This window comes from Prionailurus viverrinus, chromosome A2 (genome assembly GCF_022837055.1).
Source record: "Prionailurus viverrinus isolate Anna chromosome A2, UM_Priviv_1.0, whole genome shotgun sequence".
NCBI lineage: Eukaryota > Metazoa > Chordata > Mammalia > Carnivora > Felidae > Prionailurus > Prionailurus viverrinus.
The window spans coordinates 60,895,628-60,908,976 of record NC_062562.1 but is presented as its reverse complement, the minus strand read 5'-3'; the positions used below and the strand labels follow the sequence as shown (position 1 = coordinate 60,908,976).

The window sequence follows — 13,349 nt, the reverse complement described above, 5'->3', positions numbered from 1 at the left end:
AGCTATATGTCTCTCCCCAGGGTGCCATCCTCACCACTATGCTGGCCACGAGAAATTTCTCAGGTGAGAACAGTCTTCGCCCCGAAGAGAAGGCTCACCACCGACCTGTGGTCCACGGCCCACCCCTCTCACCCTGGTGGCCCTTCTCCTCCACTGCTCAGCAGCCTGGCCTTCTGTCCTCTGAGGGCAGCGAGGCCTGGGCTCCATGGGCGACACCCCGGGGTCCGCCCTCCACCCCCACTCGGCCCCGTCCCTGCGTGTTGGGTCTCTGTGTCCTCGCCTGACGCCCCAGTGTCTGAGCTGCCTGCCACCTGGGCCACAGCTCTGTGTGTCTGTCCGGGTGTTGGTCGGCACCTCTGTGGCCTCGTTGTTGTCCTGACCCTCTGAGCACCCGTTCTGTGTGTGGGAGGGGAGAGGAGAGCCCAGGACCTCCCTGCTGAGCTTTGGACATGCTGGCGGCCGCCCACCTGGGGCACTGAGGGTGGGTGGGGCTGGGAGCGTGCGGCTGCTCTAGGGGGTCTGTCAGCGACCCAAGGCCAGGGGCCCCGGCAGGCCCGCTGGGCACAGCGTCTCCCTGAGGGGCAGGTCACCCTCTGGCTGTCCTGTGGTTGTCTGTCGCCCGCGTCGTCGGGTGCGGGAGCGTCTGGGGTCTGTTCTTGTCCGTTTGTATTCAGCACCCCATCCTGTTACTTTTGCTGCAGGGAAGGGGGGGGGCATGCTGTCACACCAACACTAATAGGACCTGTCCTGTGCGCACACCCGCCCAGTGGGTGCGAGAAGCCCCCGCGGGGGTTTTCTAAGGAGAAAGGAGGCAGACGCTTTCCAACTGTCACTTGGTCTGGGTCCTGTTCCCACTCTCCTGTGAACGGGACTCTGGAGCCATTCGCCACCCAACCGTGGACTCTAATCTTCTTCTGCTTCCTTTGTCTCTCCCCCTCCCTTCCCCTGCCCGCCCCGTCTGTGTCCGCCCCTCCCTCGTCTCTAACCCGGTGCTAACAGTGGGCAGACAGACCACCGCTCCAGCCACAATGTCCACCGCGGCCTCCGGCACCACCATGGGGCTGGTGGAACAAGGTAGATGTTCTTGACCAGGGTCCCACCTGTCGGCACGCAGCCCCCTCGCTGCACGCAGCTGCCGGCTGGGCCTCCAGGGCCACCCCAGAGGCCCCGGGAGCCCCCGCTCCCGCTGTGCACAGGTCCCACAGGAGGGTCTCGGACCCCACCTGCTAAAGGAGGGGCCGGGCTAGGTGACCCCTAAGCCGTGCCTCCGCCCACACTCATTTCATTGAATCTTGGTCCTGGCCCCTGAGTCTGGGGGTCAGGAGACCCCTCTGGTCAGAGCCCTTTGCTCTCTGATCTCTCTCCCCACTTGTCTGTCAAGACCCCCGTTCCCAGTGACCTTGACTGCCCATAAGAAACCTCAGGGTTGCTGCTGGGTCCGAACCCTGAATGGGGGGCCCCAGGGAAAAAGGCACTGAGGCAGAGACCCTGCCCCACGCGAGCCCTGTCACCCGCTCCGGCCAGCCCCGACCACCCAGCTGTGACCTTAGCCAGAGCCCCAAGGGCTGGCAGACCCCAGGACCTGCTGCTGGAGCAGCGTGAACCGGGGGTGGGCAGGGTTAGGGTGCACGGAGCCAGCTGAGGGCCGATCCTAGGACTCCCCGGATGGAGATGCGGGGCCTGGCGTCCTGCCATTGCCTTGTGCTTTGCCTTGGGGCGGGGTGGAGGCCTCACCCCCCACCCCGTCCACCCCAGCTCTTGCCTCAAGATCCCCCTGCCGGGTGTGCAGCCCTGCCTGCCCAGCTGGAGGGCCCCTCTTCCCAGCCACCACCCCATGGGATGCTCAGGGGAAGGCCGCCCTGGGGAAGGAGGGTCCGTGCCCCTCCTGTGAGTGGAGCAGACCTGTCCAGCAGGCGAGGCCCTACCCAGAAGGATGTCTTTGGCTTAATGTCCAGAGCCTTTCTAGAGCGGGTGAGGGGAGGAGAGCGGGGAGCAGGGAACCTAGGCGCTCCTGGGGAAGAGCTGCTGTCCAGCCACAGCGAGTGAGACCTCTGGCTGCTCTCTGCCGAGGGCCCTTGCCTGCAGCCCGCCTGCCAGCAGTGGATGTGCACCGCATGAGGCCGTGTGCATGTGCAGTGCCCTGGGCGCCGAGGGCCGCTGTGTCCCGGGTGCGGTCAATGCATGAGGACGGAGCCCAGCATGGCTGTCCCGGGTGACTGGTGTGCAGACGGGGCAGAGGCTGGGCCCGCCCTGTGGGCTGAGGGCCCCCCTGCTAGGTCAGCCCAGCTCAGCCAGTAGCACTGGGCTGGGGGGGTCTCAGCTTCGAGGCTGTTGCCCCTCCATGGGGGCGGCCCCCTGGGGGACATAGCACCTGGGCCAGAGGAGCCCTGGGGGTCTTTGTAGAGACAGATGCTGAGGCTCATGGGAGTGTCTTGGCCTTCCTCAAGAAGGGAGCAGGAGGGGGTAACCGTGGCCTGGCCTGAGGACCCCCGGTGGGTGGGCCAGAAGGTCTCTGTGTATCTATCAGGGCTCTGGGGCGCCAGTTCAGGCCCCCGTGGCACAGATGGAACAGCCTGTGCTTTCGAGTGCCAGTGTAAACGGGGGTTGACGAGGACCTGGAACCGATCTGGGTGGAGCCGTGAACTCTTCCAGGAGCTGCTTCCAGGGAGGGCACAGCTCCAGTCCATGCTGCACCCACACTCGCAGACGCTGGTTAGAGGTGGCTCCTGGGGGCAGGGTTTGGGAACTGGGTGAGAGGATTGGTGTCTGCTGTTGGGCTTTCCGGAGCCCGGGCCCTGGTGGAGCCGTCCGAGTCCCCGGATGGGTGTTGCCGTGTCGAGTAGCACAGTCTGGGATTTGACTGAGTCAGGGACTGAGGGGAGTACCCTCGTAAGACCCAGGTCTGTCCCAGGGTGTCCATCTGCCTCCGCCCAGGGCCTGGCTTCGGGGCGGGGGGGGGGGTGGTGGTGGGGGGCAGTGCCGACCGCATCTCCTCAGGGCGCCGAGCCAGCCCTGGGCTGCACCGCTCTGATGCCAAGCCCACAGGGTGCCGCAGGGCCTGGCTTAACTTTGGGTGCGGGGTCAGCTTGCCTGCCTGCTCACCTGCCTTGATGCGTGCGCCTTCAGAGGGGCTGGGGGCCTTCCTCTCCTGGCCCCTGGAGGAGACCCGCCCCCAGCTGGTGGGCCCAGGAGGAGGGGTCCCCGCATGACTCCCACTTCAGAGGAGTTGGGCTCTGCCTGCGCACTGGACGCCGGGGTAGGGGTGGGGGGTCAAGGGAGCGGACTGCTGAGGTCAGTGTGGGTCAAGGGGGCCATGCTGATCGCTAGGTCAGGAGCCAGGGCTCCGTGTGCAGGGCTGGCCCACCCCTCCCCAATCCCTGCCGCAGGAAGTGGCTCCGAGAAGGTGGCATTTTTGGTGCTGGGACATTCTTGGGTCTCGGCTGGCAGGGCATCAGGACACAGTTCTGATCCAGCTTCCCCAGGATCGGGAGGCTGAGACGCAGAGCAGGCAGGCCTGGGGGGCAACGAAAGGGGTGGCCTGTTGTCCCTTCGCTTACTGGGACCCCAAGACACCTCTCACAGAATGAGGACCACCGGACACAGAGCTGGGCCAGGAGGCAGGCTCTGTGGTGCAATGCTGCTCCCTGGATCCTGGGGGAGGAAAGGATGGTTGTGGGGGGAGGGCCAGGAACAGGCACTGCACCCAGGGTGGCTCTCCAACAGCCCCACAGCGCCCTCTGGCCCAGCACAGTCACCTGTGTCCCTGCCCAGAGCCCAGAGGGCAGCGATGGATGACTGCAGAGAGGAAGGTGGTTAGCAGGCAGCGGCCCAAGGCCTGGGATCCCCCTTGGCTACTGCACTGGGGACCTGACGGTGGTTCTCAAAGTGAAGCAGAGTTAGGATCCTCCACGACAGATGACAACTGAACGGATACCACACCCACCTCCCCCCCCCCCCCCTCAGAGGTCTGGGGTGGACCTGGGTGGTTCTGATGCTGCTGGCATGGAGACCCCACTTTGAGAACCACTGCATTTCTCTGGGCCCAAGCGTTCACAGGGTCTGATGTCACAGCCCCGAGTGGGCGTTCCTCTGGGGACATTCCTGGCAGCGAGGGGTCCTGGGCCAGGCCCACTGGGGACCACCCTGGTCCCGCTGAGCTGGCGGCTCCGCTTCAGGGCTGGCTGGGGGGGAGGGGGGCGGGGGTCTTGACCACCCTGGACCTTACCCCTCCGGCGTCTGCCCCCGGGGAGCGTGGGTGGGGTGGGCAGGACCAGGCTGAGTCCTGGGCCGAACTCCGGACCCTGACCTGACCATACGAATCCTGTTTTTTTTCTTTTCCTCACTACTCTGTCCTCACCTTTCCCTTGCTGTGAGGTAAGTTGACTTCCTGTGTTCCGAGGTTCCACCATCAAAACTAACCACTCAGGAGAGCGCAGATGTGGGCAGGGTGGGCTCGCACAGGAGAGAGTGAGGTGAGGGCTAGTCTGCCCCAATCTCTGTGGGGTCAAGTGGGGTGACACAGGCCACCTGCCCAGCATCCTACAGGTGGTGGGATCATGGGACCCTCCCCCAAGGGTATCATCCTGCTGAACCCACTCAGAGCCCAGGGTCCTCAGGCGTGGACAGAGAGGCCCGTGTTGGCACCGATGTTGCCAGAGCAAGGCCAGGACTGGTTCATGAAGAATGAGGCAGCCCCTTGGGTGCTCTCAGCCGGGGGGTGGGGGCACAGCCAGGGGCCCGAGTCCTGTTGGCTGAGAAGGGGCCAGGAGGCTGAGAGCAGGCAGGCCCCTGGGGTTGGGACGAGCCCCTCCCTGCTTGGGTGGCCAGTTACAGCCCACTACCCCTGCCCAAGAACACAGAGAAGGGCAGACAGATGTTCCCACCCCACCCTGGTGCCCTGTCCTGTGTTCCTACCTGGGGCGGGGCCCTGGTGGGTGGGGGGATCTCTGTGTCCTGCAGGGTCATGGTGCATGGCCCGGGGAAGGAACCTGTCCTGGGGATGAGGGTGTTGGGCGGGCCTCCAGGATGGCCCACAGGCCTGCTGTGTCCCTGCTGGCCACAGAAGCCACTCTGCCTCAGGACCTCGGGTCACTCACCTGCCCACTTGCTCTTGGGGGCCCCCAGAGCCTGGCCGGTCCCTAAGGTCACCTCACACTGAGGGCTGGGTGGTGTTGGCCCCAGGCCCTTTGCTCATGTTGCCTGTTTTGTCCTCATGCAGCAGCCAAGAGCTTACTCAACAAGAAAGCAGATGCGGTGAAGGTGAGTGCGCTAGGCCCTGGGGGGAGCCCTGACCCTGCCGCTTGGCCCTACCCCACCGCCCTGCAGGGCCTCCCTCTAGGCCAGGCAGTTTCCCCTTGTCCCTCTAACCTCCTCTTCCTCTCTCCACAGCCCCAGACGAACAGCACCAAAAACAGTGCAGCTGTGACCAGCCCTAAGGGGACACTCCCTCCAGCCGCCCTGGTACTGAGCCCCTCAGCCCCCTGCTTCCGGCCCTCTCGCACCCCGGCCATGTGGTGGCCACCTGTCCAGAGGCCTGGGGTGAAGGTGGGGTCCAGCCCCGCCCTGTCTCTGGTGGACGCCTGGTCCTCCAGCCCCTTTTGCCTCTTCGGTGTGAAATGAGGGCTGAGCCCCTTTCAGGCAGTCCTGGGGCTGTGCTCGGGAGCCTCCCTCAGGTGCCAGGGACTGGCCCGGCCTCCCGCCCGGGTGGACTCTGAGTCAGCAATGAGAGGCCTTCAGGCGGCCAGTGAAGCGAGGCCCAGGGTGGAGGGCACTTCTGATCCTCCGCCCTCGGCAGGCCCATCCAGAGTGCCCAGGCAGACACTGTGCAGGGGCGTGGCCTGCCGGGAAGACACCTCCCAGGTGCTGCATGGGTGCGCCGTCCAGGACGTGGGGGCTTTGGGAAAGAATGGGTGAGGCTGGTCATGGCCTTGGAGCCCACTCAGTGATCTGAGGGAGACAGGAGCCCTTGGCAGTCTCCCTGGTGGAGATCCAGCCGGGGTACCTTCCCATCAGAGGCCGTGGCCCACAAGGCCCCCAGCGGCCAGGGAGATGCACATCCGTGGCTGTGCTGGCCTGTGGCTGCCCAGAGGGAGAAGCCCGGGGGTTCTGGCTCTGGCCCTTGCCTGGGGGATCCTGCCCAGGGGACGCCCCAGCTGGTGGAGCAGGGGTGCTGTGGTGGAGCTGTGTGCCCACGGTGGCCTGTTGGGGCTTGCTGGCGCACAGGTTGAGTTTTCTCAGAGCACGTGTGGTGTTTCCATGGGCCACAGGCCCACCTCTGGGAGCCAGCCCCACATGCCCACAGGAAGGCTGGGTTTGCCAGATGGCCATCTCACACGTGGGGGCAGCCTCAGTCCAGGAGGGGAGGGTCCCACACAGCCAGCCCCGTCTCAGACCTTGTCCATCCCATGTGCCACTCCACCCCCATGACATCCTCAAAACCGTGCCCCCACCATGCCGGGGCAGCCAAAGGAGGAGAGGACCTGTTTTCCTGCCTGGGGCCCCCATGCTGTCTCCCACACTCCGTGGGCATACACGCTTGCTCTCTGCCCACCTCTGGGCCCACCCTGGCCTCCCCAGCCCGCTCCGCCTCCTGCCATCCTGGCTCCGCTGCCCTCCTCCCCTACCCCCTCCTGCCCTGCTCACTTCCCTCTTTCCTTCCTCTGCTTCCTTCTTCTGTAGGAGCCTCAAACCACCGTCATTCATAACCCTGTGGACGGGATCAAGGTACTGCCGCACCCCGTCCCCCCTTAGGAGCCTGTGCTCGGGAAGGAGGCAGGCCAGCGGGGGGCATGTCTGGGACGGTGACCCCTGGGGGGCACTTGTGCTGAGAGTAGGGGGGCAGGTGTACAGTGAGCCCCACAAGTCTGGGGCTGCCCAAGGCCCAGAGCAAGGTCTACGTCTCATGTTGTCCGCCGGGCAGCCAGGGGCCAGGAGCGCAGGGTGGTCTCAGACGCAGGTCCCAGGGGAGAAGGGGCGGTTGGGAGAGGGAGTAGCTCAGACGCCCCTGGCTTCCCCCATTGCTCACCTCTGTGCCCCCTGTGCTTCCTGCTGAGGCAGCCTGCCTCCTCTCTGCTCCCACTCTGACATCATCTCTGCTGCATAGGCACCTTGCCTGCCCGGGCCAGAGAAGGGGCTGGCTCTAGGGTGGTGGGAGGGACGTGGGCGGCTGAGCTGTTTCTAGGACCAGCACCCTTCACCCCCACACGCACATACCCAGGCCTGGGTTCCCCAAAGGGCCCCCCACACGCTGGCTGTGGGCCGGGATCAGGGGGACCAAGCCAGACTCCAGGTGCTGGGAAGGGCCTGGGTGCACTCCTGCCTTGTGACTGTGGACCGGTGTCCCTGGACCCTGTGTCTGGGGTGAGAGGCTCCTGTTCTCCCTGCAAAGGGGCTCTAGACAACCATCTGGTCCTCCAGGCTGCAGACCCCCCACTTCTGGGCAGGGCCCAGAGCAGTGTGTTCAGTCAGGGGGCCAGAGAGGGCCCTCCAGAACTCCGTTAAGATGGTTCTTTCTGAGGAGCAAGCCAGCGTCTTGGGAACTGCGCAACAGGTGAACAGCACCTGGTTTCTTATCTGAAGGGCGGCAAGCCCCCAGGTGTGGGGCTGCCCGGCTGCCCTCTAAGGCCAGCTGAGGAGTGATGCTGGACAGTCGAGGCCTAAGGGGCAGGCGGCCCCCTCCTGGGAAGGAGGTGTGGGTGCAGCTCCATTCTGCCTGGGCCGGGCCAAGGCTCTTGAGGGCCTTCTGGAAGCTTCCCACCCTGTCTGCCAAAATGCACAGGCTGTGGGTACCTTTCTTCTTCACCAGTATTGTGGAGTTTTAAAGGGCCCATCTTCCTGGCTTATTAAAGAGAGTCTTTCTACCCTGAGCACAGGGTCTTTCTACCAGGCGTGTGCTGTCGGGAGAAGGCGCAGTCACGTCCCTGGGCTGTTGGGGACGTGAGTGGCTGAGCCCAGGGGATGGGTGACCCCTGGGGGCCGGCACGAAGCTCCTGCCCTGCCCCTGGGGATTCTGGGTTGGGGCCCCGCAGCCTTGGGAGGGCACCTCCAGGGCCCGTGGAGGCCACGTCCTGACCTCCTGCGTCCCTGTGTGTCCCCAGGAGTCGTCGGACAGCACCCACACCACCATAGAGGACGAAGACACAAAAGGTACGAGTGTCGCACGCATTCTGCTGTGCTGGTGGGTGGGCCGTGGAGAGCGGGACGTCTGCGAAGGGCGGGCATCTGCGAGGCGTGAGCTGGTGGGTGGGCCGAGGGGGGCGGGGCGCCGGCAAGGGGGTGGAGCGTCTGCGAGGCGCTGGCTGGTGGGTGGGCCATGGGGGCGGGGCGCCCGCGAGGTGGCTGGTGGGTGAGCCGTGGGGGCGGGGCGTCTGCGAGCGGGTGTGTCGGCGGGAGCCTGACCAGGGCGTGCTGGCAGATGGGCCGGCCCCGGGGCAGTCTCCGGCCCTGGCGCCCTGACCAGCAAGGGTCCTCCCACCCTGCGGAGGACCGGTTCCTGTGGGGAACACCTTGAGAGCTGAATTTGCTCAACTTCTGTTAAATTCCCTTATATTTGTGATCTTGCTTAGCTGGTAGTTGATAAGTAGATAACCAACAAGGGGGCTTATTCTGGGTTTTGGATTTTTCCACCACTTGTGTGGGTGGGTTGGGCTTCCACTCTGTGCAAGGCCAGTGACCATGCCTGGGCCTCAGAGGGCGGCAGAGCGCCCTCCCTGTGTGCCCAGGCACCCCTCTTCTGCTCTTCACCTTGTCAGCATCCCCAGGGAGGGGATGTGGCGTCCCAGCCACGCCAGACCACCTAATCCTCTCAGCCACATGCTCACACACCCCTCAGGGCTGCCCCAGGGCCTGATGGCCGGCCATTCTATCAGTTTGGGGGATGCAGTGACACCCGAAAACAGAGGGGAGCATAGGCCCTTGGATGAAGGGAGAGTGGCTGTTTGTGTGTTTTCTCCAGACAGACACAGGCCTAAACCGTCAGCACGGAGGCCTCCCCGACACTCTGGCCTGCCGTTCTGTCTGGCCATGTGGGGGCCTGGATGGCCCAAGCCTGCAGGAGGGTCCGGCAGAGCCTGGCCTGGCCAGCCTCCTCCCAGCCCGGACCCCCACAGCCCCAGGAAACAGGGCAGACTCCCGCACACTGAAGGTCATCGGTCTGGACACCTCCCAGCACTCCTGGAGCCCCGCCTCCCGCCTCCCCACTGCCTCTGGACCCCACCACCTGGTGTTGGGGCCGCTGTGAACTGTGTCTGGGCCTTTTCAGCCTGACCCCACCGGGGTCCTCGTCCCACTCCCTGTCCTCTCTTTCCTGTGTCTCCCCACCTGTCTCCAGTTTCATCTCACCGGTCTGCCCCAGCCCTCAGGGTTCCTGACAGGTCTGCCCCAGTCCCCAGGGTTCCTGACAGTGAGGAGCAGCTCCACGAGGAGGGGCTCGGGGAGCTCAGAAACCACACACCCCCAACTCATCTCCACCTCCTGTTAGCTCCCTGCTCTCTCTGCATCAGGAGGCCCCTGCTGCAGGCCCTGTCTCTCTGGAGCAGTGCTCCTCCTGGGTCCCCTCTGGCTGCCTCTGCCCCTTCAGCTGGCCCTCCATGTGGGCTAAGGCCCCACTCTGGTCTCTGCCCAGCAGCTTCTTGCTGCTGAGACCGGTCCCAGGGCGGGAGAGAGCAGGGCCTTGCTTTCTCTGCCCCACCTCACGCTTTGCCTCCTGTCCACGCCAGCCCTCAGGGTCCCTGACATCCTGAGCTCCACGAGGAGGGGCTCGGGGGCCCTGGAAGCTGAAGGCCCCCTGCCCACTCTGTGTAAGTAGTGTTCCCAGGCCTGCTGTCCCTGCTGCTCAGCGGCCCCTGCGCCCACCATGCACGGCCTCGGCTGCCCCCTCCAGGTTGCCGGAGGCTAACTGTCCGGGCCTGTCTGGGCGTCTGGCACTAACTCCTCCAGCAGCTCCGAGCCTTCCTCCCTCCCGCACTGCGGTCCAGCCCCAGAGGGTCTCCTGAGCTCTGGGCAGGGCCCTCTGGGGTCCCACTGTGCTTCCTGCCTTCCTTGGATCGCCTGCCTGACCTTCCCAGTCACTGTGACCTCATGGCGCCCCCTGCCCTGAGCACCCAGCGGGCCCCAGGGAGTCTAGGGACAAGGAGCTATTGCAGAAGCTCCTCCAGCTCACAGGCTTGTGGACTGAGAAGGAAAAGGCCTGGGCTTCCTGCCCGCGTGGGTTCTCCACTGGGTTCTCCACATGCTGGGCTGCTTACTCTGTCCTCCCTGGAGGGCACCCTCCTCTGCCCACAGCAACCGCTCTGCCATGGGCAGACAGGTGCATTTGCCAGGCATTACTGGAGCCTCCCCCTGTCCACTTTCACCCTCCCTGTCCTCCCATGTCCATCCTTGTCCTCCCACATCCCCCTACACCCCCCAGTACCCCTCACATCCCTCGACATTCCCCTGTGTTCCTCCACATTCCCCCTTCTGTCCCCCTATGTTCCCAATGCCCCCTCTACGTCCCACTCTGTCTCCTATTCTCTCTGGCTTGGCTCATTAGCCCACAGTTTTCTGTCCTGCATGCTCCCCACCTCCTCCCTGTTCATGTGTGGTCTGTTCCACCCCAGCCCCCAGGCTCTCTGACATCCTGAACACAGTGAAGAGGGGCTCAGGGGCTCTGGAAGTCCAGGGCCCCCCATCCTGCCCATCTTCGGCTCTCCCAGGCCCCCCGCCCACCCCGTGTAAGTAGCACCTTGAGTGGCCCCCTGGCTGCAACTGGGGGCTCACAGGGGTGTCGAGACCCCCAGCTGTGGTGTGCTGCCCCCTCGCTCTGGGGAGCAGCCAGCTTGTGGGGGCAGAAAGTGAGGCACAGGGAGTTCCCCATGAAGATGGCATTTGGCCTCAGAAACCAAGTTTGTGGTTGCAGATGGGCGGTCGTGAAGGAAAGAATCAGAAACAGTTGGGGTGGACTAGAGGCTCGCGCCTGTGATCTGTGGCCCGTGTGACGCAGTGTCGGTTGCTGGGGTGGGGGGGTGTTGCACTGGGCTGCCCCCCCCAGGCAGGAAGGGAGGGGCCGACTGTTCCAGCCCGTCCGCCGACTGCCGTGAGGATCGCTTACAGGGGTGGATGACAGCCCAGGGCCACAGCCCCCCCCAGCCTGCCCAGGGACTGACATGCAGGGAGGTGCTGTCGGATGAGAGGCTGCGGGCCAGGGGCCGGGCATGGCTGGGGAGTGTCTGGGTGAGTGCTGGCAGATCCTGTGCCCCCACCCCACCCATCCCACCCCCCCACCTCCCCCACCCCCAGCCCAGGCCTGAGGGCCAGGGTAGGGAGGAGGGGGAGCCAAGCAAAGCAGTGTCGGGGGGCACAGGGGCAGCCTTCGGGCAGCAGTGGCTCTCCTAGGGAGCTCTCTGTACTTGCCAGAGGGGCGAGGGCAGGTGCAGGTCTCTGCGGGCCTGCTTGGCCAGGGGTCTTGTGAGGGAGGGGGCAGGGCTGTGGTAGGTGTGCAGCAGAGCCTGGGGAGGGGTCAGAACTCCCCATTTGTGCACTCCCTGGGCCTGCCCGGCCTTGGATCACAGAAGCTGAGGCTTGGGTTTGTGGAGAGGTGCACACAGGGTGGGGGTGGGGGTGCCTGCCACAGTACCCCAGCCCACCTGCCTTCGGAGTCTGCACAGCAGCTCTGAGGACAGGACGTGCTGTGGGTCTGAGCACGGCAGGCTGACCTTGGGGGTCCGTCTTGAACTACAGAGGTGGGGACTACAGGAAGGGGCCTGGAGCAGAGCCAAAGGGAGGGGTGCCAGGGGCCTGCAGCCACTGGTGTGGCAGGACTGGTGGGGGAGGGGTGAGTGCTAGGGGGATTGAGGGCAGATGCCCCCAGGCTCCTAGCTCCTAGATGTGCCCTTCCCCCTGTCCTCAGCACCCTGGCTCTTTTGAGTATTGGGTGGGCTGCAGGTGAAGGACGGGAGTCACATGGGCCCAAAGAAGGGACTGTTTGGGCTGAGATCTGGCTCTCAAGGTTCTGATGGGGTGCCCCCATCTCCAACTCTGGGACCACTGTCTGCCTCTCCCAGCACGAGGGCCTAGGCTACAGGGGCCGTCCCGCTGTGGGTCTTGGGTCCCCTCCTTCCCTGGAATGTGCCTGCCAGCTGTGTTCCTATGTAAATGGGGTCGGTACCCACTGGCCCAGGCCCTGTTCTCCATAATCAGGGATTACACCCAATCCAGGCTGATCCTGTGCAGCTGCCTGCCTGGTGTGGCTGGCGCTCCCGGTACCTCTGCAGATGCCAGGGTACGTGGATTAGGGCCAGTCTGGAGTCACTGGGGCCCCCCCAGACCCTCTGCCAGTAGCCTGGCCTCCCTGGCCTGCGAGCTTGCCCGAGGAGAGCCAGAGGGAGTGTGGGGGGTTCTGTTCACCTCTGGCACCCCTCCCAAGCCAGACCCTTGCCTACACACCACAGCCCCATCTCCAGAGTCGCCTGCTGATGGTCAGACTGTGCTCTGCTCAGAGGCTTTTCCTCCAGGGAGCCCCTCATGCAGTATGCCCCACGGGCCAGGGTTGGGTCTGGGCAGCAGCCCCTCGGCAGTCTCGCCTTCCCTGTCTGCAGAATGGGTTGGCAGCAGTTTCCCATACACCAGGCTCCACAATTTGTGCCGTGCCCCGACTCTCTCCTGTTAATACTTTCCCTGTTGCGGATTCTCATTTTTTTTATTATAGCTTGTTTAAAAACACCCAATACTCTTTCATTAAGTGGGAGATCAGGTTGACTTGCTGTAGCATGGAGTGACCGTAAATCAGAGTGCCCTGGGAATGAGACAGAGGAACTGTTGCTCAGCCCCAGGGGCAGGGCTGTTGGCTGTGGGCTCTGTGGGGTGCTCTCTGTGGGGGAGGGAGGCTAGCGGGTGTCGGGTGTCCGGACACGCAGGCGCCGCCATCCTCACACAGGCAGAGGGTGCCCAGCTCTGGGGCCTCAGTGGGAAGCCATCTCCATTAAGGTGACGGGAACCTGGGAGGGTGGATAGCATCCCTGCAGCAGAAACGCCCAAGTAGAGGGAAGCCAGGTGATGCAGAAGGACCCCGAATGTCCGATGTTGCCCTGCCCAGGGAGCCCAAGACTGAGAACAGAGAGTGGCGTGTGTAGGGACAGAGCTTTGCTGGTGGACACGGGTGGACATGAGGCCTTAGGGTAATGAGCCTGCAGCCCACCTTCCTGGACCCCAGGCACAGAGTTTGGTGGAAATGGGACCTTAGCAGAAGTCAGCTGGGCCTGGAGTGAGGGTTTGTCAAGGTAGGAAAAACTTGCAAGGCAGCGCACGTATGAACCTATACATGCGAACACGCACATATGTGACGTATGTGCACACGTGCCCTCCCTCTCATG

At 64.4% G+C, this 13,349-nt stretch overlaps 1 protein-coding gene across 2 annotated transcripts in view; it reads left to right on the top strand.

Moving 5' to 3' along the window:
• The window catches only part of CAMK2B (calcium/calmodulin dependent protein kinase II beta), an 81,428-nt gene that overhangs the window by 64,150 nt on the left and 3,929 nt on the right, over nt 1–13,349 (top strand). The window contains exons 12-19 of one of the 2 annotated variants that reach the window (XM_047849385.1): nt 21–63; nt 1,000–1,074; nt 5,222–5,259; nt 5,389–5,460; nt 6,679–6,723; nt 8,097–8,145; nt 9,717–9,797; nt 10,599–10,712. In XM_047849385.1, coding sequence (XP_047705341.1) covers nt 21–63; nt 1,000–1,074; nt 5,222–5,259; nt 5,389–5,460; nt 6,679–6,723; nt 8,097–8,145; nt 9,717–9,797; nt 10,599–10,712 — 517 coding nt within the window. The remainder of the gene's footprint in view (nt 1–20; nt 64–999; nt 1,075–5,221; nt 5,260–5,388; nt 5,461–6,678; nt 6,724–8,096; nt 8,146–9,716; nt 9,798–10,598; nt 10,713–13,349) is intronic. The other variant, XM_047849384.1, reaches the window with a different exon arrangement.